We start from the raw sequence: 27,406 nt of genomic DNA on the forward strand, positions 1-27,406 counted from the left end.
CCATGCTACTAGCTAGCTAGTGTCCCATAGGTAAAATGCATGCCGGGTACGCAAGCAATTGATGCACGCATGTTCACTCTCTCTCTCAGCGGTTGATTTGTCGAGTACCCTCCGCCACCTAGCTAGTGCTAGCATGTATGGTAGCATATCATACGCAGACAGACGCTCGTCGATTTATTGCACCGGCCAGCCGCCCAGGAGCCGTCCGGTTGTTTTCAGAATCCAAAGCTACTCTTTACTAGGTAAAAGTTATGTCGGGCACGCAAACAATTGATGCACGCATGCTCACGCATCAACCATCGATACAGACAAACATGCACAGCTTGGATGACACCGATCGATCACTGACTCATCGCCGGCCTATGCTTTACATACGTGTGTGTGAGCAGAGCACACGACTGTGAGAGCTAGCTAGCTAGCTGGCTTCATCGAGCGACAATGGCCTCCGACCGCCTCAGCGCCCTCCGGGCCTTCGACGACACCAAGGCCGGCGTCAAGGGCCTCGTGGACGCCGGCGCCACCGCCATCCCGGCCATTTTCCACCACCCACCCGACGCCTTCGCCCCGTCCACTGTCGCCACCGACGTCGCCGTTCCAATCGTCGACCTCTCCTGCGAGCGCTCGGCCGTGGTCGGCGCGGTGAGGGCCGCGGCGGAGACGGTGGGCTTCTTCCTGCTGGCGAACCACGGCGTGCCGGAGGCGGCCATGTCGGGGATGCTGGCGGCGGTGCGGCGCTTCAACGAGGAGCCGGCGGAGGCCAAGGCGCCGTACTACACGCGGGACGCGGCCAGGCGCGTGCGCTACAGCTGCAACGCGGACCTCTTCCAGACGCTGGTGGGCAAGTGGCGCGACACCGTGTACATGGACGACGCGGACCGGCCGGCATCCGGCGAGGAGACGGAGGAGCTCCTCCTCCCGCCGGCGTTGAGGGGCGTCGCGCCGGAGTACACGGGGCAGATGCGGCGGCTGGGGCGCGCCCTCTTCGAGCTGCTGTCGGAGGCCCTGGGGCTGCCTCGTCCTGCCTACCTGGAGGAGGAGGCCGGCTGCATGGCGGCGCTCAGCGTGGCCGGCCACTACTACCCGGCGTGCCCGGAGCCGCACCTCACGATGGGCACCGTCAAGCACTCCGACCCCAGCTTCCTCACCGTGCTGCTCCAGGACGCCGTCGGCGGCCTCCAGGTGCTCGTGGACGACCTCCTCAAGGACGGCAGCGAGCCCGCCGCGTGGGTGGACGTGCCAGCGATTGGGGAGGCGTCGCTGGTGGTGAACGTCGGCGACTTCCTGCAGCTGGTGTCCAACGACAGGTTCAAGAGCCCGGTGCACCGCGTGGTGTCCAAGAGCGTGGGGCCCCGGGTGTCGGTGGCGTGCTTCTTCAGGGCGAACGGCGCGACGGTGTGCGCCCCGGTGGTCGTCGACGGGAGCGGACCGCCGCGGTACAGGAGCATCAAGGCGGAGGAGATGCTCTGCATGTCCAAGACACAGACACGGCTCAACAACGTGAGGCTCTAGCTAGCTAGCATCCGTTCTGTTTAATAAATAAAAAAAACCTAGCTAGCATCCGTGCGTTCACAAGGATAGTCTGGCACATCTCTATGTTGTGGGATGCAAAAATCATCAATGTTGCAACATAGCAATTCTTTATGCTGTCAGCATTTGCCATGACAAAAATATCATGCCAAAGATTATTTTCGAGTACTCAAGAAAATCAAAAAATTGTCATGAATTTATTCATATACTCATCAATTAGAGTTGTCATACAGGATTAAGTTGACATGAATGCATCTATACATGGATGTGTACTCCATGCAATTAAGTTGACATGCTCCATACAAATCACATGGCATGGAAAATTTGCCACGGCAGAAAAAGAGTAAAATTTCCATGTGAATGAAAATCATTTTTTCCATGGCAAAAAAAGTAAAATTTGCCATATGAATATAATTTATTTTTGACATAGAAGAAGAGTTTAAATTTTGCCAGGGCAAGAAAGAGTAAAATTTGCCATGGCTACATAAGTAAATATACCATACTACTCCCTCCGTTCCGAATTACTTGTCTTGGATTTGTCTAGATACGGATGTACGATGAGCCTCCGCTAAATCTCTTGGCGATGAGCATTATCTCCGTGATTAGGGCGTGCTGGATTACCGCTGAGCCGCTGCCGTCCTACGCCTTCGCCGCCTGCCTATCTCTGCTCTTCCATCCAATCTGATTCATCCCCTCAAAAAAAAAATATATAATCTGATTCATACGGCAATGCAGGCTGCTTCACCCACCAATTCTTCATGCTAGCCAACGAACTTGCCGAGGTTAACACATTACACCACCTACTAATCTCTTTCAATTCTAATCTTGTATTGTATTGAACTTCTACATCTGATTAAGTTATTTTGTTGTGTGATCTGTGATGCGTTGCGGCGCTAGGTTAAAGCACCTGAAATAGTTCAAAAGCTCAGACTCGTCAATGTTTGGTTGAGCACTCATATACAGTTATGGTTGTCGCATATGCCTGCCAACGACAACTATCTGATGTACTTGAACCTAGCGGCAAAGGGGATAAGGAGGGGTGGATTTGGTTTTCCAGGTATGTGTTCTAGCAACGTTGATCTGTTTTTGCTAACTAAACAATATTTTTTTCTAATACAACCAGTGATGATTTCTCATTCAAACCTATGTAAATGCAAGTTAAAAGCGAACCAAGTGATAATACATGATTATTCTTGTCCGTATATCTTAAATTCCCATATGACAATGTTTAATAGCACGGCATCCCATGTCGTATTTCAGAGTAGTTTGATAATCAAATTTGTCTTCTTGGTGTTTAAGTGGAATTATTGACCGATATTAGCTATTTGCTACACATGCTCCGGCAGCCAAAAAAACTTATGTTCCCAGGCAAAGTTAAATGAGAATGATACGTGAATATAAATTATTAGGTAGTATGTGAGGCATAATATTTGCTGGCTTCATGCCGTCTGGCCCCCCCTATATCTAAATCCTGGCTCCGCCCCTGTGTGCAGCTGCCGGCGCCTCCACTCCCCCATGCCCTCGATGTCGCTCGGGAGCATCGGCTGCGAGTAGTGGCCCTCCCGGCGCAGCTCGCGCGCCGCCGCCAGGCCGGCCATGCCGGCCCCCACCACGCACACGCACAGGCTCTTGGACTGCAGCACCGGCTCGCCGTCTCCAGCAGCCATGCCGGAGCCGAAGGATGGATCGGTTGACGCAGCGCTCTGCTTTCCTTGGTTTTCAATCACGGCCAAGGATTGGGTCGATAAGATTCCTTAGGATGGGCTCCAACACCAGCTAGCTAGAGCCACAAGCCAAAACATAACATCGGATAGCATCCTGTCGGTTCATTGCCCACCGGAGACGGAGACGGAGAGCGTCACTGTGATAGAATTCCTTTTTCCAAGCTTCATAATCGACCGATCAATCTGCTGCAACAGGACACGTCAAGACTCAAGACCCAGGAAGGGCGTTCGTGGGATGGCGACGCGCCAAGGGGTTCGTGGGCGGGAACGAACTAGCGGGTCAGCCTTGGAGATGACCTAATCACATTATTCATATATAGGAGTATAATATGGTGTTCGCGCATAATATATTCAAAATATTTAGTACTCCCTCCTTTCCGGTTGAGTGAAGTCTGAAATAAACTTTGAGGTTGTAAAGGCCGACGCAAATGAACCCTCACCTTTAAATCCCTAAAGTCTATACCCTGACCTCTCTGATCCCAGTCTACTCGAACCCTAGATACGTTTGGCACACCGGGAAAAGCACAATCCTACCCGGGAACCTGCTTCTTTCACTGTTGGCGCTGATCAACGCATCATAGACATTCTTCCTCGTTCCCATCTATCTCCTGCTATTCCGTTTCCTCGGATCCATCAATGGCAATAGCACATAGCACAACATGCCCGGCTTAAAAAAGAAGAAGCATAGAGCATAGCAAAGACGAGAGTGTCACCTTGTGTGAGCTTAGCATGTAGCATGTGCACATAGGAAAGCTGCTCTTTCCATGTGCACGGCGGCGGTGAGCAGTAGCAACAGTAGATGGTAGATGGTACTGGCCAGCGTGGGCAGCGGTTGCTTATGGTCGGGGGCAGCACCAGCCACAATAGTACGCTGCGCCGGCGAGCGGCACCAACAGTACCACGGCCTTGGTGAGATGGGCCGACTTCGTCGACCAGGTCACCAACAGTACCTCGCCGTCCTCGCCTGCTTCAAGCAGGCTAGACTCACAGCGCGCCTCACGAAGTTCACGGAAGAACAAGACTTCTCCGGCCGCCGCCGGCGTTACCCTTGTCGCCACCGTCGTCCGTGGGCTCGACGGGCCGGGCGAGGAGCTCGAGAGACGCCAGGATGGCGTGCCCAAGCAGCTGCTCCGCTCTCTGAGGCTGCTGTAGCAAGGTTCTTCCGACAACTATCGATGGACTGACGCTGCCGCACGGGCACCTCAAGTCAGAGGGGGCGGCACAGCTCCAGACAAACGAGGCGTCAATGGCCGAGGACAAGCTAAGCCTTCTACACTACACCACGTTCGTTTGTTTGTTTGGTGTACTTGCACACACCAATTAGCCGGCGGCTAGAATCGATCCACCGGCCATGCACTTGTGAGGAAGAGATTGGGGAAGAAGATGCGTATGAAATATGGGCCCACATAGTAAGTGACAGTAGAAACGATCCCGGCTGGGATCGCACCTTTAATACTACGCCAAACATGATTTCACTGATACAGAGTTAGGATTAACTGGGATCTGTAAATACAGGGTATTAATTTCAGGGATTTAAAGATGAAGGTTTGTTTATGTCGGCCTCTACAATCTCAAGGTTTATTTCAGACTTCACTCCTTTCCAGTTTATAGGGCTTATCTCAAAATTTTAATTTTTTTCATTTTATAAGGCTCAATTTGGTTATTCCCCATCACATGTTCAGACTTCAAGGTGCATTAAATCATTGCATGCAAGTATTAAAAGAAAATTGACCAATGCATGCATTGCAATTAATGCATTCGTAAACATAATTTTTTAAGGAAAACAAGAGCATTAATTGAGTGATTTTGCAAACTACAAAAAATATTCCACCACTCATCATCTACCTTGGTTGGTGAGATTTTTGAATTGAGTCTTATAAACCGGAAAGGAGGGAATAGAAAGCAATGTTACAATCCAAACAAAACCAAGGTAACTGAGCTGGGATAACACTCTCATCACTTTAACCCTGAGCTAGAATATTTTGACACTCTATGAGATGGGGACTGGTCTATTACTCAATCCGGACAAGTGTTGGATTATGTTTGCGAAGTAGTGTATTTGTGGAAAATCAAGTGTCCACCATGGTCTTGTAATAAAGATTAATTACAATGAAGGTATGTGAGGTTACATATCTTGGTCTTCCTATGCCGCATCGAAGAATGAAAGCTGATAGTTCTCAGTCTACCACAAAGTTGACCCACTTGCTTGACCCAATCAAAATCAACCAACCCAAATCCAAATTAGACACCCCAATTGATGGAGAGAGCTTCAAAATTAGGGAGCTTAATGAAGTTCCGGATCTCTTTTAAGATAGAAAACACATCTATAATACCTAAATAATTCATCCTCATTAATTTATTTCTCTTGATACGTAGCCTATCCATATCATCAACCAGCCACGTCAGCGTTTCATCACTAGCTTACATGAGGGACCCACCATGGATTGACCAACATGCACTTCGGTTACAAGCTGTAGAGGCCCACCACCGGCTCCCCAGCGTACACAAACACCGTACAGAAGCCCAAAGAAAAACAATGTACAGAGCTGCGACCGTCTCTCTCCCTCAATTTAGCCGACGGCCCTCCCGCATCTCACGCCCCTCCTGCATGACCGCTGGCTTGGCTCTCCTACATGATTCTGCAAAACACATCTACAGTCCGCGCGGTGGCCAGGATCCCATCTCACGCGGCAGGACCCGCCGGCTCGGCTCCCCTCTACGGTTCTCCGGGGATCGCTTAGAGCATTTCAGCCACGCCCCCAACAGCCCCCTCCTACGGGCTATTTTTTGCCGCCGCCGCTCAGAAAACGGCCCAGTCACGTCCTCAGGAGCCCCTTTTTCGTCGGTTTAGGCCGAAACTGGCGCCGGCGAACTCAGGTCGAACCCAGCGCGCTGGGGGGCGCGTAGAAAGCGATTTCGGCGCGAACGGGAATGGGCCCGCCGAGTTAGCGACACGCCGCTTCGTCGTTCTCATCACCTCGGTTCCCGCAGGAATCAATGCCAAGGTTGCCGCGCTGCCGCACCGGTCAGTCTCCATTGATGCCTCACGGGTGGCGCAGTGAAGGCGCCGCGACGCCCGTTCCGCCCGCTCTCGCCACGCATCGCCCAACATGCATGTTCTCACCGCCCCGCTTAGGCTATAAAATCCGACCTCCCCGCAGGTGAACGCCACAGTCGCCACAACTCGCCTTCTCTCGCCTCGTCTCCCCACAAAAGCCACCTCCACCCCCCCCCTTCCCCCGCCGACGAGCAATGGCTGAGCGGTACCCCGGCGACTCTGCGGCGGCGAACGGCTTTGGCCGACGCCATCTCCACGAGGACGAGGCGCGCCTCCTCTACGAGGCCGACTATCCGGCGCTCCCAGACATGCGGGTGCCAGGCTCGTGGAAGTTGAGCGCCGGCAGCATCCCGGTACCACCGGTGCCCACCGGGGCTGAACGGCGGGCCGAGATTACCCGCATCCGCTCGTCGCTGTCGGAGGCGCGGCGGAACGAGCCGAGGTACGCCGCCGACAGCCACACGTTGTGGACGATGTACTTCGAGCGCCGCCGCAAAGACCAGATCGCCTCCGCCAACGGTATCATCCCCCACAGTTGCCTCAACGCCGACGGGCGGCGCGAGTGGTGGGGCGTGCCCGGCCACACTCCCGAGGCCGTCCTCGACCACATCGAGACCGGCAACACGCCGCGCCTCGAGTACCCGTCGTGCCCGTCATTCTCTCACCGCCGTGGCAGCTCCTGGACGCCGCGGCGAATGGAGGCAGTGACCTCCTCATCGTCGGGCTCTGGCTCACTCTCCTCTGGGTCGCCGGCGCTCCGCCTCGTCAAGCCGGAGATGCAGGAGACGCCGCTTGGGCGCCGCACCCGCAGTGGCGCCCTCGTCATCAACGAGGGCGGCCGCCCCTCCCCGCATTCCCTCTGCCTAGTCCGGCCTGTTAGAATATAAGTTGTATAGGGATAGGAAAGTGGTTTAACTTGTATCCCTGTCTATCTCTTCTTCTCTCCCTTATCGCCTGTAACCTCTCGAGAGGATCACGATCTATGATCAAACTCTCAAACGTGTACATCAAGGCATTGGCCATATATATACACTGCGGCCCGAGACAAAGGGTTTAACGCTTCCTCATATGGTCATCAGAGCCCTTCCTCTCGTACGTCTAGCCCTCGAGAAGGAATCGATCTAGTTGATCGAGAAAAAAGAGAGGAACCGAGATCGAGAGAGAGGTAATCATGGCAGGCACCGCATCGTCCACCGCTGCATCCACCACGCCCGCATCCACCATGAGCACTTTGTCAACCCTGTCCGTGTCTTCCACCTTCGCATCGTCATCTACCCATAGCAGCTCGCCCTCTCTCGGTCCGCCTCCATCAGAGAAGCTCACCAGGACGAACTTCCTCCTCTGGAAGGCTGTCGTGCTACCCCAGATCAAGGGGGCACAGATGGAGCACTTCCTCGATGCCGCAAGTCCGGCGCCTCCTGCCACCATCACCGTCACCAACGATGAGAAGGAAGAGCAGGTCTTCAACGTCGCCAGGTCGATCTGGTTTGCGCAGCAGCAACAGCTCCAAGGGTATCTCATGGGGTCTCTGTCTCGAGAGGTCCTTGCCCAAGTTGCCATGCTCCAGACGCCGGCCGAGGTGTGGAACTCCATCCATGCCATGTTCGCTGCGCAAACACAAGCCCAGAAGAATTAAAACCCTTACAGATGAAGTTGCCTGCACCGGTGCACCGCTCGGAGATGCCGAGATCATCTCCCACGTCATAGCCGGCCGCGACATCGACTACAACCCCGTGATCTCGGCTCTGGCTGCGCGGGTCGAACCTGTCAATGCTGCCTCCCGCGGACGTGGCCGTGGGCGTGGACAGCAAGGGCGTGGACGCGGGAACAGCAACGGCGGCGGGCGCGGTGGTAACCAGGGCCAGGCTCGCTCTGGTGGTGGTGACCGCGGCGGCGGTGATCGCGGCGGCGGCTACAACAACGGCTACAACGGTGGCTACAACAACAACAGTCATCGCCCTAGATGTCAGCTATGCAAGAAACCGGGCCATGAAGTCATTGACTGCTGGCACCAGTATGATGAGGACTTCGTGCCCGATGCACGACACGCTGCTGCAGCCATACGGGAGCACGGCGGAGCTGATGGTAACACGGTATGGTACGCCGATTCTGGAGCTACTGATCATGTCACAAACGAGCTAGAGAAGCTTGCTCTCCGAGAGAGATATCACGACAATGATCAGATTCACACCGCAAGCGGTGGAGGTATGGACATTCTTCACATTGGTCAATCTTCTATTAATTCCCCTAGTCTCAAACGTGATCTTGTCCTTAAAGATGTCCTTCATGTTCCACAAGCCGATAAAAATCTAGCTTCCATGTCTCGCTTAACCTCCGACAATAATGTTTTCTTTGAAACTCATCCTACCTATTTTTTCATAAAGGATCGGGCAACGAGGGAGCTCATCCATCACGGTAGATGCATTGGAGGATTATACCCCATCACATCAAGAGTCTTTGATCGAAAGCGTCATCATCAAGTTCATTCTGCTATCAAGCCCTCCTTAGCCAAGTGGCACCAAAGATTAGGGCATCCTTCTTTAAATATAGTCAAGCAAGTAGTCAATAAAGGCAATCTTTCATTGTCACGTAGTTCGGAAAGTGAGTCGGTTTGTGAAGCTTTTCAATGTGCAAAGAGTCACCAACTTCCTTATCCATTGTCAAATAGTGTGTCTCATGCTCCTTTAGAGCTTATTTTCAGTGATGTATGGGGTCATGCAAGAGATTCTTTTGGTAGAAAGAAATACTATGTCAGTTTTATTGATGATTATAGCAAATTCACGTGGATATATTTGCTTAAATTCAAATCTGAAGTCTTTTCTGTTTTTCAAGAGTTCCAAAAACTTGTTGAAAGACAATTTGATCGAAAAAAATTTGCAGTCCAAAGTGACTGGGGAGGAGAGTATGAGAAACTCAACTCTTTCTTTCGTAGCATTGGCATTATTCATCATGTTTCTTGCCCCCATGCCCATCAACAGAACGGTTCAGCTGAACGAAAACATCATCATATTGTGGAAGTTGGTTTGTCTCTTTTAGCTCATGCATCAATGCCACTCAAATATTGGGATGAGGCGTTTATCACGGCTACTTATCTCATCAATCGTCTGCCTAGTCGAGTCATTGGCAACACCACTCCTTTGGAACGTTTGTTTCATCAAAAACCTGACTATAGTTCTCTCAAAAAATTTGGGTGTGCTTGCTACCCAAATTTGCGTCCCTACAATCGTCATAAACTTGAGTTCAGGTCCACACAATGTGTGTTTCTTGGCTATAGTAATCTTCACAAAGGATACAAATGTCTAGAAATCTCATCAGGCCGTATCTATATTTCTCGTGATGTTATTTTTGATGAAACATTGTTTCCATTTGCTAAACTTCATCCTAATGCCGGAGCTCTTTTGCGTGCTGAAATCTCCCTTCTTTCCGATCCTCTGTCTTCTTCTGATCATGGGGGTGAATTAATTAGAACTGACCATGTGGAAAATTCCATGAAAAATTTTGAATCTGGTGTTGATTATGCAGCAACAGGACGTTATTTTATGTGTTCAGATACAGCCAAGACAGGATCTGGCGCGGGATCCCAGGTTGATTCACCTGCAGCTGCGCGATCCGAGGCGGCCGCGCGATCCGAGGCGGATTTGCGCCGCAGACTGACGGACGCGGGATCCCAGGAGGATCGCCTCGCGTCTCCCGCGGCAACCGACCGGGTGGCCGACCGCTCCCCAGGCGTGGAGCCCGCGGCAACCGACCGGGTGGCCGACAGCTCCTCAGGCGCCGACCCCACTAATCTGCATGGGAGCGATTCGCCTCGTGCCACGAATCCCGATGCTGCTGGCGAGGGGGAGAGCGCGCCGCCGCCTGCTGATGAGGATTCGGCCGGATTTTCTGTGGACGACACCTCTGCTGCAGAACCAGAATTTTCGGGATCTTCTGCGGCCAGACCTGCAGCAACACCGGTTCCCCTCCGTCATACACGGTCTCGGTCAGGTATTGTCAAGGAAAAGAAGTATTCAGATGGTACAATCAGGTATGATAAACTTAAGCGTGCTTTTCTCACAAGTATCGGTGAACCAACAAATTTGCATGATGCTCTTGCACACAAGGATTGGAAGAAGGCTATGGATGTTGAATATGATGCACTCATTCAAAACAAAACCTGGCGGTTAGTTCTACCAAAGAGAGATGCCAATGTGATTGATTGCAAATGGGTATATAAAATTAAGAAAAAGGTTGATGGAAGCATAGACAGATACAAAGCTAGACTAGTTGCAAAAGGGTTTAAACAAAGGTTTGGCATAGATTATGAGGATACCTTTAGCCCTATTATTAAATCAGCTACTATTCGACTTATGTTGTCTATTGCTATTTCCAGAGGTTGGAGTCTACGACAGCTAGACGTTCAGAACGCGTTTCTTCATGGTGTTCTTGAGGAAGAAGTGTTCATGCGGCAGCCACCAGGATATGAAAACAAAAATACACCACATTATGTCTGTAAGTTGGACAAAGCATTGTATGGGTTAAAACAGGCCCCAAGAGCCTGGTACTCAAGGCTAAGTACACAGTTACAAAAACTTGGGTTTACACCGTCAAAGGCAGATACCTCGTTATTCTTTTACCATAAGAACAATATTACTATATTTGTTCTTGTCTATGTTGATGATATAATTATTGCAAGTTCAAGCCCAGATGCCACAACCTATCTACTTAAGGATTTAAAGCTGGAATTTGCTCTTAAAGACTTAGGAGATCTACATTACTTTCTTGGAATTGAGGTCAAGAAGGTAAAGGATGGCATACTTCTTACACAGCAAAAATATACCACTGATATTCTCAGAAGGGTAGGTATGGAAAAGTGTAAGCCAGTCAGTACACCTATCTCTACTTCAGAAAAGCTTACTGTTGAAAGTGGAGAAGCACTTGGGTCAGATGATGCAACAAATTATAGAAGCATTGTAGGTGCATTACAGTACTTGACTCTTACACGTCCTGATATTTCATATTCTGTTAACAAAGTATGTCAATACTTGCATGCTCCTACTACTTCTCATTGGACAGCAGTCAAAAGAATTTTGAGGTATCTCAAGTTTACAGAGGGACTTGGTCTTCAGATTGTCAAGTCTTCATCTATGTTTGTGTTAGCTTACTAGGATGCAGATTGGGCAGGGTGTGCTGATGATAGAAGGTCAACAGGTGGTTTTGCTGTATTTCTGGGAACAAACCTTGTGTCATGGAGTGCAAGAAAACAGGCAACAGTCTCAAGATCAAGCACTGAGGCTGAGTATAAAGCTTTGGCTAATGCAACAGCTGAAGTAATGTGGATTCAGACATTGTTACATGAACTTGGAATTAAAGTTCCACAGGCTGCAAGATTATGGTGTGATAACATTGGTGCAACCTATCTTTCAGCCAATCCTGTTTTTCATGCACGGACAAAACATATTGAAGTTGACTTTCACTTTGTCAGAGAAAGAGTGACGCGCAAACTACTTGATATAAGGTTCATTCCAACAGGTGATCAAATTGCTGATGGATTCACAAAGCCTCTTACGATGAGGAGGTTAGATGATTTCAAGTACAATCTCAACCTTGGCAAATAGGGTTTAGATTGAGGGAGAGTGTTAGAATATAAGTTGTATAGGGATAGGAAAGTGGTTTAACTTGTATCCCTGTCTATCTCTTCTTCTCTCCCTTATCTCCTGTAACCTCTCGAGAGGATCACGATCTATGATCAAACTCTCAAACGTGTACATCAAGGCATTGGCCATATATATACACTGCGGCCCGAGACAAAGGATTTAACGCTTCCTCATAGAAGACCGTGCTGGGGCTGCTCCCCGTGAAGCCTGAGCACGCAGAGATGGATGCCGACGACGAGACCGCCCTCAAGTGGGCGAAGGCGGACTACGTCCGCGAGCAGGTGGCGCGCTAGCGCCGGGCGTACGCGGAGATCAAGGCCCGGCACCGCCGACGCAAGGAGGGCATCGTCATCGTCCTCGACAGCGACGAGGAGGACGAGCCCGGGCCGTCCAACCCGCCGCGCATCAGCGACCCTGGTTAGGGGTGCAGTAGGGACGGCGGCGGCTCCAGCTTGGCGCAGGGCGGCGGCGACGACGACGACGGCGACTACACCCAGTTCTACAGGCTCCTCGACATGCATAAGGCGGGCGGCGGCCGCGGCGTAGTAGGGCTAGACATAGTTCTAGGCGCAGTTTGTATGTTTCTATGTTTTTGTACAGATTTCAATGAAAAACCGTAGAGTCTGTGCCGGATTCGTATCAGATCGCCGAGTTTGCGTGATTTTGGAGACGGCCTAGGGGCGACGACTGGGAACACAATCGCCCCCACGCCAAAAGCAAACGTCAGTTCGGCTCCAGACGACGCTTTTTCGACGTCCTGAGGTACCGAACGGCTGAAGATGCTCTTCTACGTGTGGTGTCATGGTCCTCCTCAGGTGCCCGTGCGATTCAGTGGTCCCATGGTCCGGATCAATTTCCGTGGTGCCATGGATGAACATCGGGCTGTGAATTCAGATCGCACATTTTAGTCGCCGTTGCTCCCACGGGTCAGCGTTCTCCTACCAGGATCTCCCCTTGGTAAATGATCTCTGTGGCTCTGTTCTCCTTGATTCATAGCCTGGTGTTCACGTTGTCCTTGGATTTAAGTAATTTGCATGCACAGTTGTACATATTACGGGGTTGCTTTACATGGATGTGTACTTTACAAGTCTGCCGTGTGGCTAGTAGGTATATAAACACTGTGTGCACCATCTGTTTGGGATACTTATTTAGAGATCGCCATTGTTGTTAGAGATTTCAACAGAATACAATCTATTGTGCTGTTGATGGATGTCTTTTCTACAACATTGGCCTGCTTAATACGTGATATCTAGCTTTATTATCCGAACGTTGTTTTTTCATGATTGACAAACTTGATAATTAAACATCTCTTTTTCAGGTCACCGCAGAAGATTATAATCGTATCTAACCCCCCCCCCCCCCCCCCCTCCCTCTCCGTATACTCCCAAGGTATGACCTTTGAATTATCGTACGGTTTTATTTCAGCAGTAGTATGTACAAGTTCAAAAATCTGTATTTTGTTTTAGAAGGTTCAAAACTCTCAAATATACCACGAGTAGAACTTTGCAGGCTGTGTGGAGTTGAATTTCTGCAGCAGTTTCATTTCAGCAGTAGTATGTCGTGACTGGTAGTTGTTTCCTTGACTACAAATTCAGAATTCATTTGTATTCTTACCACCGGTCTTTGTGTCAGAGCTAACATCACTACATCTGTCGGCGACACGACACACCGCTTGCAGTTGCTACCTTCTCTCCTTGAAGCATGGCATCAATAGCGTGCTTGCCTGATCCTACAACCGTTTTCTTCGCTCTGATTGACTTTCTAATCTGCAAATAATTTTTTGTTCCTTGCTCATGCTACACAAGGGTGGCACTTGGACCATGGCATCTCCCTGACATTAATGTACTGCCATTTTTTTCCAAGAATTTAGTAATTGATATCTTATTCTATACATTTCTATTTTAAAATTGTTGATTCAAACTTGCTAGGTTTCCTGACAATGTGTGGTAAGACGTGTGCTATCAATCAAATTTGGAATTCTCGAGAAGGTAATGATGTTTCTAAGAATAATTTTCACCTATAGCTGTAACTATTTTTTTACTTGCTTTTCCCAGTTATATTTCTGCAGTGATTTACCAAGTTAATTCCCCTCATGTTCGTTATCCATGTCTCTTCACTTGCATCCTCCACATTCGTCACTAAATACATGATACAACCACCTCCCTATGAGCTTGCGTATTGTCGTATCCGAGGAGCCCCACCCACTGGAGCTGCAACATCCGCGCACATGAGGTGCAACAGTCCCATGGTGCCCTGGCTTTGGAGCCGGAGCTAGGCTTGCTGCCGCCGCGAGATATTCATACACGTCAAGACATATGTGCCTGACCTTGCTGCTTCTACCTGATGAGCACGTGACAATTCCATTTGCCCGTGCATCTTTCATTATTCTTTTCTTTTCATATTTGTTCATTATGCTTGGTTACGGCAGTGAGATGCCATGTTAATTAGGAATGATTAATCATCACAAGGTGTATAAGGTAAAGTAAGGAATACCTGTATTGTTACATTCTGCTGCAGGAAGTGGCTTATTTTTTCTATATTAGAGGTTCACGTTGCTTTTAAGTCCATTAGGTAAGGTTAACGACATCTTAATTTGGTACGGTTTTCACTCTGTCAAGCTAGAGAATTAGGACTGCAGCTGGAACGGTGATCAACTGGAATGCACATCAACTATCTTGAATATTGGTTAGTGCCTACATCATCCTAATGCCAATGGTTCTTCGCTAATAAAAGTCTAACTCACAATATCACTTTATCATGCTATTTGCACATATTGTACTATTTGGTATAAAAAAGAATATGTATGCCATAATCTGAACCGGGGAATGAACTAGGTCCAAAAATATATAGAATGGCAAATGATCATGTGAAGACATTACGATGGAGGATGGGGTCATATGATCAAAAGGTTCTAGCTATTTCAAATATGCAGTCTGATTTTCCTTTCATATCTGCTGGTGTTTCAACTTCTTTTCTGCCATGTCATATCCAGTAGTAAATTGTAAGGACCCAAATGTGCAGACCTCACATGTGAGTTTCAGTGCTTCGGCTTAGGTTTAGTGCCTTGATCATGAAAAAAGATGATACTCCTATAATTTGACAATGCCTTCTTATTAGATTACCATGATTGATCCTAAAGGAAAATTCAAGCGCTGTTACATAGTGGACCTTTATTTAGACCATACCTTCCCGCAGCAACGCGCGGGGAATCATCTAGGGTTTACAAAGGAAGTGAACGGCTATTTATAAGGCATGCTCACAATACACAGTTACACATAAATTACACACTCACATGTTCGTGCAAGCAAATAGACATGCATCTATATAGGACTTTTACTTTCTTGTCAACTCGAGTAATTTCAATGCAGCTGACGTCTCTTGTAACTTATCATTACTTTTCCTTTAGGCGCTGGAGTTATCTTGCTCCAGTCTGCCTTTGGGAAAGAAGACATTAGCTCGAGCTCAAAGTTTCTTAGAAGATGGCTCCATATCAGTTTAATTTGCAGATAAGCAAAGGCCATCCCAGGGCAAATATGCCTTCCACCACCAAATGATGTGTACGAGAACTTGCCACCAACTTTGTCCTCCTGTCTCCCAGGACTAAACCGATCAGGGTCATACACCCCAGGGTCCTTGTAAATGTATGGCAGCTTGCTGTTAAATACAGTCGGGATTATGACGTTATGACCTCCTGGTATGTCATATTCATTTCCTTCCTTGGTGTGCACGTTGAATGTCTTATGTGCCTTCCGAAATAACACTGGCCCTGCTGGGTGCACCCTAAGTGCCTCCTTGATGCAATTGTGCAGGGTATCCATCTCTGACAAGGCATGGCAGTCTATCTGGTTGCCGTACTTGCGAATGATATGCTTTTGCTCCTCGACGGCCGCCATTAAGAACTTGCTGTTGCTCAGCAAGCAAGCTCCAGTCCATATACTAGTGTGAGAACTCGTGTGCCTTGAAGTAGAAATGAGGATGATCATCATACCGGAGATTTCTGCTATGGTCGTGGGGCGACCATCCTTGTACTTGGAATCAATTAGCCTCTGTAATGCATCCTCCTGTGCTTGGCTGCGTGACCTAACTGCGGCAGAGAATATTTCTTTCAGTTTGATGTGTGCCTTGTCACGTTGGCGGTTTGTCGGTGTTGGAATATACGGGAATAAGAAACTGATAATGTTTGCGCCATTCTCAAGTTCATGAAGCAATGAATAGATTTCAGTTAGTATCATTTGATGCCGAGCCACATCTGCTAGTAAGCACCGACTAGAGGTCAACATGAGCACCTGCTCAAGTTCATGTTTAAGATCAACTGTGCCATCTAGTCCCCACTTTGCAAAGTAGGCCTGCGGAACACAAATAAATACAGTAAACTTTTAGTTCAGTTTCAAGCATGCATTAATCCTATTGCAATGATTTAGTTATTAAAATGTTGATGATATCTTCTTCTTTTTTGCTGGGAAATGTTGATGGCATCTATAGCTGGTGAGAAAGCACGTCTAAGTGGATGACTCGTAATAGAAAGGTGAATATTTTTCGGTAACTCAACTCCGGTCACGTACTTAATCAGTAGTTAATCAATTAGGGAAATAAAAATAAATATAAAAATAATGATCACTTGTATTATATATTTACGTACATACCTCCACTTCTTGAAATATGGGATCAACATGGCTCCTCAACTTGGATGGCTGTAGTGCTTGAATAATGAAGTTTGAGTGTTCATTGCGAGTCGCGGTGTCTACCCCATACCCAACCTCTTGACCATACATTGGAATGGTGAACTCCAACAAATTACCCCAGCTAATCTCTGAGTCCAGCCCTTGAAAGAAATGAGCTGACACCTCCGGTCCAATCAACAGGGTCACCTTCGGTCCAAGAAAGTTTATGGTGAACACGCTGCCAAACTTTGTGTATAGATCCTGGATCGTAGCTTGCAAGCCCTTGTTAAGAAGCGGAGGTATGAGAGCTAGGACATTCACCACAGGAGGAAGTGGTCTTGTATACACATGATTATTGAACTTGTTTTCTGCTTTTAGAAGCTTGGCGGCTACCACAGTTACTATTGAAAAAAGAACTACTGAGAATAATGTGGTGCTAGCAGCTGCCCAGTCCATAACGTACATTGTCAACTAACTAGACCGGCCCTGCAAAAAAAAAGTCATGAACATCGAGGATAGTAAATTAGATTTGTATACCCATACAAGCAAACTAGGTTATTAGATAATAAAGACATTACAGTGCAGTTGTATCATCTTGATACGGCTCGATTGAGCGGAATTCCAATCATCGAAAATAAATATAGTGAAAGATATTGGATTGTCAACTTGTAAGATAATGTAATGTCAGTGTCATTCAATTGATTTATCTGTTATTTGACATGCAACTGGAGCCGCTACCATCACGTCTTCCACCTAGGCAACACCCTCTGCCAACTCCCTCTCCTTGTCGTCACCGAGAAAAGCCTATGCGGACGAAGGTTGTAGAGGGGGCTTTTCCAACTGTGAGTTGGATCCATACGTCCTAGGCCGATGGCGGCAATACTACATCGCTTGTTGGAGAGAGGTTCGGGCCCTATCCTGGTGGTCAGCCGGCAGCTTGAGCTACAATGGTGGTTAGAGTCATGTCGATGGTTGAGAACTCTCCACTCCGCTGCAATAGTTGTTGTTAGTGGCAATGTATACCATTTGTGATGGATATGTGATACGTCTCCAACATATTTTATTTTTAATTATTTCATGCTATTATATTATGAATCTTGTATGGTTTATATGCCATCTTATATCATTTTTGGGAACTAACCTATTAACTTAGTACCCAGTGCCAGTTCTTGTTTTTCTTTTGCCATTTTCTTTGTTTTGCAGAAAATCATACCAAACGAAGTCCAAACACGATGAAACTTTACAGTGATTTTTTATGGACCAGAAGAGACACTAAAAGCTTCGGTGGAGGGCCAAAAGACCTGTCGGGAGGCCACAAGCTCAAGGGGCACGCCCCTTGAGCTTATGGGCCCCACAGGCCTCTGTTTGACCTAATTCTAGCGCTTTAAATTCCCATAAATCCAAAAACCCCTAGAGGGAGACTCGAAACAGTTTTGTCGCTGCCGCAAGCCTTTGTTCTTCCGTCATTCCATCTGGAGACCTCTACCGGAACTCTGCCAGAGGGGGAATCCATCACGGAGGCCATCTTCATCAACCTTGTTGCCTCCATCATGATGTGCAAGTAGTTCCCACAGGATTTACGGGTCCATAGTAGTAGCTAGATGGCTCTCTCTCTCTCTCTCTCTCTCTCAATCTTTGATCTTCAAATACAATGTTTCCTTCGGAGATCTATTCGATGTAAACCTTTTGCGGTGTGTTTGTTGGAATCAGATGAATTGTGGGCTTATGATCAAGTTATTCATTGAAACTATTTGAGTCTGTTCTGACATTTATTTATGTGTGATTTTATAGCCTTGTATTTCTCTTCGATCTATCTATCTCTTTTGGCCAATTAGATCAATTTATCTTCAGTGGGAGAGGTGCTTGGTAGTAGGTTCAATCTTGAAGTGTCCTTACTCTGTGAAAGGAGGAGTTGCAAGGAACGTATTTGTATTGTTGCTACTAAGGATAAAATGATGGGTTCGATCATATGAATTTGATTTAACTTTGTCTACATTAAGTCATCATGCTTCAAGCATTGCTCTGTTTGTTATGAACTTAATACATTGTGATGCATGCTGGATAGTGGTCAAGGGATGAAGTAATAGCAGTAAATTTAGTAAGATTAATGGTCTAAGTGTATCAGACGTAATGCCTTTGTATTGATCATACCATGAAGAATTATTATAACTATGTGTTTTATATCAATTGCCCAATAGTAATTTATCTACCCACCGTTGTTATGCCCATGCGAGAGATGCCTCTAGTGAACATATGCCCTCGGGCCCATTCACTTTATATTTAATAAAACCCTAAATTACTTGCTGCAATTATTTACCTTTTATTTTCGTTTATTATTATCTATCTACCACTATCAGATTTAATCCTTGCCATTAACGAGTAAAAGGGGATTGACAACCCTCTTGCCCATGTTGGGTGCAAGCTTTTGCTTTGTGTGTATGCGGGTACTGCATAAGTGTCTGTGTGGTGTCTCCCATTGGTTCGATAAACCTTGGTTCTTAACTGAGTGAAATACTTTGTGCTACTACACGACATCATCCTTCCTCTTCGGGGAATCCCAACGCCTATCACAAGTAGCAATATGCGGCCAATCATTGGGCAAACTCGTGAACTTACCTAGCAGTGCAGACTATTCAGGAATCTAGGTTATGTGGGGACCTCTCCCAAAGAACAACCCCATCTTCCACATACCGTGTGGGTTGCCGACTGCGGTGGAGGCCATGTCCTTATATGAACCAATGATATGTGTTTGGTGACCTATGTATTACATGTGACGAAAAATGTGTGTTTAGTAGAAACTTTATTCTTAGATGAATCCAGCCATATGTGTCAGTCAAATCAACGACCTAGGAGCACATGCACACTCTATGCGCCCGTCCAAAGGTTACTAAAGTTGTTTTTAAATCTAGATGCCATCATTATATGTGGACTTGCTTCTAGTGAACCTATGAATTCTAGTCTTCCTTCCAATAATAAAAACTCCCGAAACATTTCTAATTTTCCTTTTTCAATAATTTGAAGATGCAAAAAAACCAATCTTTCGGAGGAAAATGCTTGTAGCTGCTCCGGGCGGCATCTATTCCGGCAGATGTTGGTGTTTCATTGGCTCTGCATGGGTGAGCTCCGGACAACAACTAGCGTTGTTTATTGCATAAAAAATTAATACCAACTACATATATGCAAATGGGTGGTGTTGGTGGTGGAGGGGATAGGACGCAATGTAAATATCTTTCTCGCACGGGCCCTATGTATTGTGTAAGAAATGGAGAGGAATACATGACCACATATATTCTAGACCAGTCAACTTTTGACATCTGCGAGGAGCAAGAATATGTTGCCATGTGAAAGACTCCAGCTTCCATGGATCCATTACAATAACTGGACTATATCTATTATACTCTTAAAGACGCAAAACCTAGCTAAAACAACAAATAAACTTGTATTCGAGCCATTGCCTAGGATGTGGGTGCAAAATTAACACCTTTTAAGTATCATTCAAGAGTCAAGACCTACATAATTGTTTTGGAGTGAACTCCAAAAGCAACTATAGTTTCTAGAGTTTTCAAAACATATATATGCCTCCGAAAACAGCAATGTTGTTTTCTGGTCAGAGCAAGTATAGCAGAGTTGTCAAAACTACAACCTTCATAATCATTTGGAGTGCACTCCATAATGTTTCGGAGGCTCTGATAATTTTAGGGCCCACTTTTCTATGTCTAATCCTTCTTCTTATTCCCAATCCCCTATCCATACACACATCTCAATGTCCAATCCTTCTTCTTCTACCAAATGATTGAGAGCATGATGGTCATTTATTTGTTCAAACATATTTTTAATTAATGATGAATCCAATTGTATATGAAAGTAAAAAAACCACACGAGGAGACCGGATAGAAACATAACTACATTAGTTTGTATAGCCATGCAATAAATGGCAAAAGGAGCATAGAGCTACAAGTATGCAATAAAGAGCATATGACAACTAATCTTGTAGTTGTATGGATGTGTGTTAGTTTTGTTGGTGCACTTACAACATAGTGCTTACCTGTGTAAACAGGTTATTGAAGCAATGAATCAATATCATCTCTTGTTAATTATATTGTTATAAGTATGTTTTATATTTTATAGAAACATAGACATATATTAATATACAAATAGAAATCAGTGTGCACCTATAAAAAATTGTATCAATGTCTAAAATAATGTGTATTATTCGATGAAAATGATACTAGTACAAAACTTTTTAAGCACTAAAAGTTGATGCCCTTGCAAATTTTTCACGCACTCAAAGAAGATGCCCTCGCGAAGTTGTACAAATTGTATTTGATGAAAACCCATACATGGTTTAAGTAATAAAGTTGCGTTTCTCATAAAAAAGGGGGGAAATCAAGCAATGTAGAGTGTGCATCAGTAACGCACATAGAAGAGATCAATCACGCACAAGTATGCATTGTTTGGATCTATCTATCTAGGCACATAAATTAACCCCCTCTAGTCCCTACCATCCCTTCAAGATGCTAGAAGAGATCCGATTAACCTGATTACCTCTGGAAATCCCAATAGAGACCAATGTGTTTCACTTCTGATAGAAATGGAATTGGCTGATGATGACGAAGAGGATTCTACAGATGAGATTACCAGGGATGATGACAGACTCTTGAAGACATCCTGGACACTAGGAAAACTCCAATAGCAAATCTGAGTAGGGGTTTGAGGCTGAAAGCGAGAGTGTGAAGTTCACTTCCCCAAGCTTAGACAGCAGCCTGATATTGGTCCTATGAAGAAGAATTAGGGCCTTGTACAAGCCACAAGGTAGATCTCCAAGGTCCTATTCATTGTACAAACCATGATGCAAAAAAGCACAGGAGGTTCAGACAGTGGAGGACCCTAAAACAGGTAAAAAGAACACTAGGCTCTCTCTTTTCAATAATCCTTTCATTTCAGTAGCTCATAAAATTGGAGTTGAGGTCGAGGATTGTGGTAATTCTTCTAGATCTACCAATACAGTAGACCTATATAATTTAGTTATTAATATTTTTACATCAAGGACTTTTGTTATGTCACTTCTACTCCACTCAATGTTAGGAGTAATAATTTCTTAGATGATTTTGTTGAAGAGCGTGGTGTCACTCCTGGTAGTGACCTGTGAGCTTTTGACTTGAACTATAGGTGGGGCAAGCACCGCATGACCAAAGGATCTCCATGAATAGACTGTTTTGGAATGTTAGGGGCATTTATGCTCTTGTAGGAAACCTTTGCTCATTAGTTTGATTAACAAAACTCATGTTACTATAGTTGGTTTCCAGGAAACTAAGAAGCAAGAGTTTTCAAATTCTTTCCTAAAAACCCTAGTTAGTAGTAGAACTTTTGTTTAGAACCACCTCCCCTTAGTTGGCTCTCCAAGAGGCATTCTAATGGGAGTGGATGATGGTATCTTTGAAGTCCTAAATTGGTACATAGGGAAATTTTATATCACTTGTCACCTTAGGCTTAAGAGTAGTAAAGTAGAGTTCAGGGCGATCACAGTTTATGGAACCCCCTGGTGGATTCGTAAGAGGAAGGAAAAGAGGAATTCCTCTCTGAGTTACACTCTTTGTTTATAGACTACATTATTCCCACACTTATTTGTGGGGATTTTAACTTGGTTAGATTCAATCATGCGAAAAGCAATTGAGTTATCAACCATAAATGAAGTGATAACTTCAACGCTTGGGTTGAGATTTGGAGTTTACTAGAAGTTAAACTCTCAAGTAGGAAATTCACTTGGGTCAATAATCAAATTGACTTAATTATGTCCACCATAGATAGGCTTTTTCTAATACTCAACTATACAAACTTTTTCCTCTATCTTCTAGCATTGCACTTCCTAGACTAGGGAGTGATCATACACCCATTATTTGGGATTCTAGACTAGATAAGCAAGCCAGAGCTGGTAGCTACAAGTTTGAAAAATGGTGGCTACTTAGAGTGGATTGCAGAGAACTAGTTGAAAAAAATTGGCATGAACCGTCAATAGAAAAAATTCAATGAAAGTCTGGTAGTTGAAAATGAGGAAGCTTAGAAAAATCACTAAAGGCTAGATCCCAAATGTTGAAGCCTCCGTTAGGAAATTAAAGAAATAGACTTGTCGAGGAGTATGATAAGGTAGACATAAGGGCCGAAACCTCCGTGATCTCAAAAATTGAGCATCATAAATTGAAAGAGATTTAGTCTGAGTTACAAAACATTTGGTTCCAAGAGGAAACTAAGGTTATACGAAGAGTTAAAGATAGAGACATTCTAGAGGGTGACAGGAACAATGCATACTTTCATGTTGTTTCCAATCAAAGGAGGAGGAAGAAAATTCTCTTGATGGACCAGACAAATATCTCCTTAAAGTTGCTAGTGACTTCTATAAAAAAGCTCTTTAAATATGAGGATAGGAAAGGTTTAAACTCAGTAGTCTGTTTGTCCACACGAAAGTCTGGTAAATGACTACATGTTTAAACAGAACACGTTGCTACTACTTGTTTCAGCTAGCTACATAAATTTGTGTAGCAACGTGTTCTGTTTCTGGGCATACAGATGGAAATTCTAATTATGTATAGTAGTCTCAAAGAAACAAGTAGGAGTGATATGTAGCTAGCTGAAAAAGTGCAGAAACTTCAAACCAGCAAAAATAAAGCAAAGGTCGATAGAGCGTACCTGAATCGCAAAAGTGTTTCACTTGCAGAACACCGTGAGGGGCGGTAAACTCTTAGCTAGTGTGCCACATGTATAATGGAGTGTCTGCCCTCAAATAGGTGTACAAAGTCAAACATCTATGGGGAGGCTGCTACACACGAATATAATATGGGGTCACGTAAACCAAGAGGATACGACCAGGCATACAAAATCATGAATAAATTCAATAGTTTCTCTTCTTTTTTACAAGGAAATATCTAGCCTCTGCATCATGTGATGCACATAACAATTTAATATAAAACATGAAGCAAGTTCAAGTCATACTGGTTGCATGGCTCATCCATATTATCTACAAGTGGCTCGCTGGTCATACTGGTTGAACACACCTCATGCAATCGTTTTCGCCAACTACACCTAAAGGCCGGAAGTGTCTGTTTGTCCACACGCTACAGTGATGACCACATACTCCATTCCAGTTAGAGATCTCTATGAGCTGCAAAATAGAGTAATTAGTTCATACAGGAGGACCAAATACTCCATTGCTAACTAGTTTGTGTCAACATCTCAAAGTCAGCGGAACAACAATTGGCTCCTTTCAGGGGGACCAAGTACTTCCATTGTTGGTCAAAAGGCAACCTAGCTCATCTCTACTTCTGATGGAGCAGTTGGTAGTCTCCGCCGGTCAATTTTCGTCCCACCTCCGCTGGTTTATTTTCGTCCTGAAATTTCGTAGGTTAACCAGGGACAACTCCCACCTCCCAGGTTTTTTTCCGTCCCAACTCCCACCCCAACCCACGTACGCACCCAAAAAACCGGCCCTCATCCACCTCTCGACCCACACCAAATAGGGTTTCTGTCCGCCACCGCCGCTCGCATCGTCGCCTTCTCCTCAGCTCTTGAGCTCCCACCCCTCTCGCTCGCCAGTCGCCTGTGCCCCGAGCCCCCACTAGCCCGACCTTGGAGGAGGCTGCGGTCACCGGATCCAGCCATGGCCGTCACCAACGCCCTCCTCTCCATCGCCGCAGGCCCATGTTGGATTCAGCCGGCGTGCCGGCCGAGCGCGCAACCCTAACCTCAATTAGGAGCCCGAGGGAGGGGGAGCGGGACTGGAGCTCGATTCAGCCGCCGTGCCTTGGATTCAGCCGCCGTGCTATACCCGGGGGAGGGGGGAGCGGGACTGGAGCTTGATTTGGACAGGGGGCGGTTTGTGGCTCCCGTGCGCGTTGAAGATCCGGCGGCGGCCGCGTCCTGCATCAACGGCGCGACGAGGAATCATAGGACAGATGGGAGAGATGAGGAGATGGGAGGAGGAAGGAAGGAACGGGGAGGGACTCACCGACGCGGTGGCGCTCGCCGGAGGCTGGCTGGCGGCAGGGTCACACGAAAACGGCGGCACGCGTGTGGCACCCTCCCCGGCGGCGCGAGCAGGAAGGAGGAGGTGCACAGGAGGCGTAGGTGCTACGGTGGGATGGGCTTCAGATGTGCAGCCGGCCCTGGCGCTGCAACTTCTGCATCAGAGAAGGTTTGTGATGCAAATGCCTACTCCTTTACTCTTTTTTTATTAGTTTCAACTGATCGTATTGGTTGGATTAGCACATATTATCTGTGATTCCAATGCCTTCTCCTTTCCTCTGCTATAGAATTTCCTCTCTTGTCGATAAACTTTAGTTTCCAGTAAAAACCCCGTGCGTTTGCTTTTTTCCTGGGTGAAAGCACTGGAGGTTTTGTTCATGCATGAACCTTTATTTATTTTTCCTCTTATATTTTTTCTATCTTGGATGTCTCAAGTAAATACAATTTGAAGCTTCAGTGCATGATAGGAATGTAGTTATGATATACTCCCTCCAACCCAAAATAAGTTATTTTGGGACAGATGGAGTGTATCTTAACTGAATATTGTATCTCATCAACTGAAAAATGTAGCAATCAGTCACACATTGAATATTCAATTTACATCTTTCTGGTACAAAGACATCAATTATCTTCTATTTGCATCCATGTGCGTAGACAGTCTCATGAAGATGGCCATGTTACTTTTAGGTGGAAGATAATCTGTTCAATCTTTTCAAAGGTACATTGGTGAAATGCAGCAACCAGATAAAAGAAATGCATTACTCCATCACCACACTGATGCTCCATCTCCCTCTGATGGCAAGTGCGACCCTGATGAAGCTGCTCCCCTACATCAAGGACTACCCCAACAGTGCGGCCTTGATGGCACAACTCCCATACACCAAGGACTAGCCCCATGGTGCGGCCACGACATCACTGCTCCCCTACACCGCCGACTACAACCTGAGATCTTAGAACAGGTGCAGAACTTACACAAATTCCATCTCCCTCATTTTTGATCAATTACATCTATATTCTTGCTTGCAAGGTCATGTGGATTGTTTTTATTATTATGGCCAGTCGTGAGATCGATTGTTTTGGATGCAGGTTTGCAGGTTCATTGGAACAAATGTTCAAAAGGAAGATGCACAGTAAGAATTACAGTAAGAAGTTCAACTACGAGCCCAGACATGAGGTATTTTAACCGCCAACAGAGGGTGTGTTGCGCTAAAAATTAGTAATCTTCGCTCCAAATTCTTAGGTCACTGGCCCAGGTTAGTGCCCATTGTCATTGTGCATCTCTGTTAACTATTTTAGAACTAGCACAAATCTGAGTAGGGCTGGAACAAAATGAACACCCAGGGTTCGAGTACCTCTACTATGATATAATTGTCTTCCAAACAGGTGTCATTTCCTTATCAAGATGGTTCTCGTGATTTAGGAAAACTAACAACACCTCAATGGTCTTCGCACTAGATTAGCTGTAGGATCCATTTTCTGGAGCATTTTGATTTTGGTGGACTATTTAGATACTTCCATACATACACTTTACTGAAGGTTATTTTGACGGAACGTTAGCTTGGAAGCTTTTCCATACTTTTTGTAACTATCCTTCAGCAAAACTAGATGCAGTTTGTGTTGTGATGAAATTAAGATTGCTCACAATATTTTGCAGGATAAAATTAATTACAATGTAAGTTCTTTGGTGTGTGATCCATTACAATATAGGAAGTTTGTGGTTTATGCCATAAAATTTCAGTTAATATTTGGTACATGAAGTGATCTAAGTCTGCCACACTGTTTGCATTTGTAGCTTGCTTTGTTTAATAAATAGATTGATCTTATTTTCTATAAACTTTTTTATTTAACCTACTAACTTCAAATACATTATATTTGATCCTTCAAGGGGCAAAATAGTTCAGCTCTTTGTTTTACAAGTTTCAGGATTGAAGGGGGAGATGCTACAACAGTACAACTACAAGTTCCCTTGCTTCTTTGTAAGGGAACCAATCAACTAACTTAATGAGATTGATGCACGAGAGCTTCTAGATGTTCTTCTCGATCTTGAATATTCATTTTCTCCAACTATGCAAGATTTGCTTGTGTATAAGTTTGATAAGGCCAGGGGCAAGAACAAAGTGGTTGATTCATTGAGTAAGTTCATCCCTCAGTTAGTTTAACTTGGCTGCTTGTGTCCCATAAGGTTGTACAACCTTTTGCAGCATCTAATCTACTAACACATGGTTAGATTGAATTTGTGTAGTTTCTCATTGTATTCATGCTTTGTAGTCACCGTCTCAAATTTATTTAATTGCTTCAGTTAATTCCATTGGTTAATATGTACTCTTTACTTTATTTGGTTACAAATATAAACCTGCATTACTCATGCCCTTGATATATAATATCATTCGTTCAGGGTGGTTGAATCCACTATAGGGAGTTCTTTAAATTCGCATGTTGTGTTAGTGCATTGCAATTTGTTTGGTACATACGCTGCAATCAATTAGCAGCCACAAGCTTTCCTTTTTCTTTAGCACTATTTTTTCAACTGCAATTGATGCTTTCATTACAGTTAGTTTTATTTTTCCAGATGAAGTATGCGTTATGTACAGTCCTCCAGAATTCAGAAATTGATCTATAATTCTGTGAAGAGAAGGTTTTCAAACCCAAAGGAGCATTGGCAACCTTAGGGACTTGGGCGCCAACGTGTAGTCCCAGCAGAAGTTGCTCACCCGGAAGGTGGTCTTCTCCAAGTCCTCCCTAGCCTTTGAACAAGACCGCTCCATCAAGGTATCTACACACGTT

General features: G+C 45.8%; 4 protein-coding genes across 4 annotated transcripts; 3 read left to right on the forward strand and 1 right to left on the reverse strand.

The window, feature by feature from the left end:
• The first annotated feature begins 344 nt into the window (after window positions 1–344).
• LOC125521366 (DIBOA-glucoside dioxygenase BX6-like) lies at window positions 345–1,731 on the forward strand. The gene has a single exon (XM_087522369.1). The coding sequence runs from the start codon at window positions 439–441 to the stop codon at window positions 1,507–1,509; it is 1,071 nt and encodes a 356-aa protein (XP_087378495.1). The 5' UTR covers window positions 345–438; the 3' UTR covers window positions 1,510–1,731.
• Window positions 1,732–1,864: 133 nt separating this feature from the next.
• LOC147974153 (uncharacterized) lies at window positions 1,865–8,029 on the forward strand. The gene is made up of 3 exons (XM_087522370.1): window positions 1,865–2,309; window positions 2,425–2,584; window positions 3,021–8,029. Exon 3 carries the CDS (start codon window positions 6,504–6,506, stop codon window positions 7,194–7,196), a length of 693 nt encoding a protein of 230 aa, XP_087378496.1. The 5' UTR covers window positions 1,865–2,309; window positions 2,425–2,584; window positions 3,021–6,503; the 3' UTR covers window positions 7,197–8,029.
• A 7,077-nt stretch (window positions 8,030–15,106) lies between these two features.
• Window positions 15,107–17,076, reverse strand: LOC125529326 (obtusifoliol 14-alpha demethylase-like). The gene is made up of 2 exons (XM_048693739.2): window positions 16,589–17,076; window positions 15,107–16,291 (listed from the first exon to the last, which is right to left on the reverse strand). Exons 1-2 carry the CDS (start codon window positions 17,069–17,071, stop codon window positions 15,305–15,307), a joined length of 1,470 nt encoding a protein of 489 aa, XP_048549696.2. The 5' UTR covers window positions 17,072–17,076; the 3' UTR covers window positions 15,107–15,304.
• A 7,026-nt stretch (window positions 17,077–24,102) lies between these two features.
• On the forward strand, window positions 24,103–27,065 carry LOC147974154 (uncharacterized). Its single transcript, XM_087525189.1, has 4 exons — window positions 24,103–24,791; window positions 25,341–25,581; window positions 25,709–25,875; window positions 26,629–27,065. The coding sequence occupies exons 1-3, from the start codon at window positions 24,553–24,555 to the stop codon at window positions 25,754–25,756; spliced, it is 528 nt and encodes a 175-aa protein (XP_087381315.1). The 5' UTR covers window positions 24,103–24,552; the 3' UTR covers window positions 25,757–25,875; window positions 26,629–27,065.
• The last annotated feature ends 341 nt before the right edge of the window (window positions 27,066–27,406 follow it).

Source organism: Triticum urartu, chromosome 5A (assembly GCF_056163025.1).
Source record: "Triticum urartu cultivar PI428250 chromosome 5A, HENAU_Tu73, whole genome shotgun sequence".
NCBI classification, from domain to species: domain Eukaryota; kingdom Viridiplantae; phylum Streptophyta; class Magnoliopsida; order Poales; family Poaceae; genus Triticum; species Triticum urartu.

Bases quoted from the DNA above. Each gene is read 5' to 3' on its own strand.
- LOC125521366 (XM_087522369.1), top strand. From the start codon at position 439: ATGGCCTCCGACCGCCTCAGCGCCCTCCGGGCCTTCGACGACACCAAG.
- LOC147974153 (XM_087522370.1), top strand. From the start codon at position 6,504: ATGGCTGAGCGGTACCCCGGCGACTCTGCGGCGGCGAACGGCTTTGGC.
- LOC125529326 (XM_048693739.2), bottom strand. From the start codon at position 17,071: ATGTACGTTATGGACTGGGCAGCTGCTAGCACCACATTATTCTCAGTA. The intron at 16,292-16,588 runs GTATGTACGTAA...TGTGTTCCGCAG, and splicing joins CCATATTTCAAGAAGTGGAG to GCCTACTTTGCAAAGTGGGG.
- LOC147974154 (XM_087525189.1), top strand. From the start codon at position 24,553: ATGGGAGAGATGAGGAGATGGGAGGAGGAAGGAAGGAACGGGGAGGGA. The intron at 24,792-25,340 runs GTTTGTGATGCA...ATCTTTTCAAAG, and splicing joins CAACTTCTGCATCAGAGAAG to GTACATTGGTGAAATGCAGC. The intron at 25,582-25,708 runs GTGCAGAACTTA...TTTTGGATGCAG, and splicing joins AACCTGAGATCTTAGAACAG to GTTTGCAGGTTCATTGGAAC.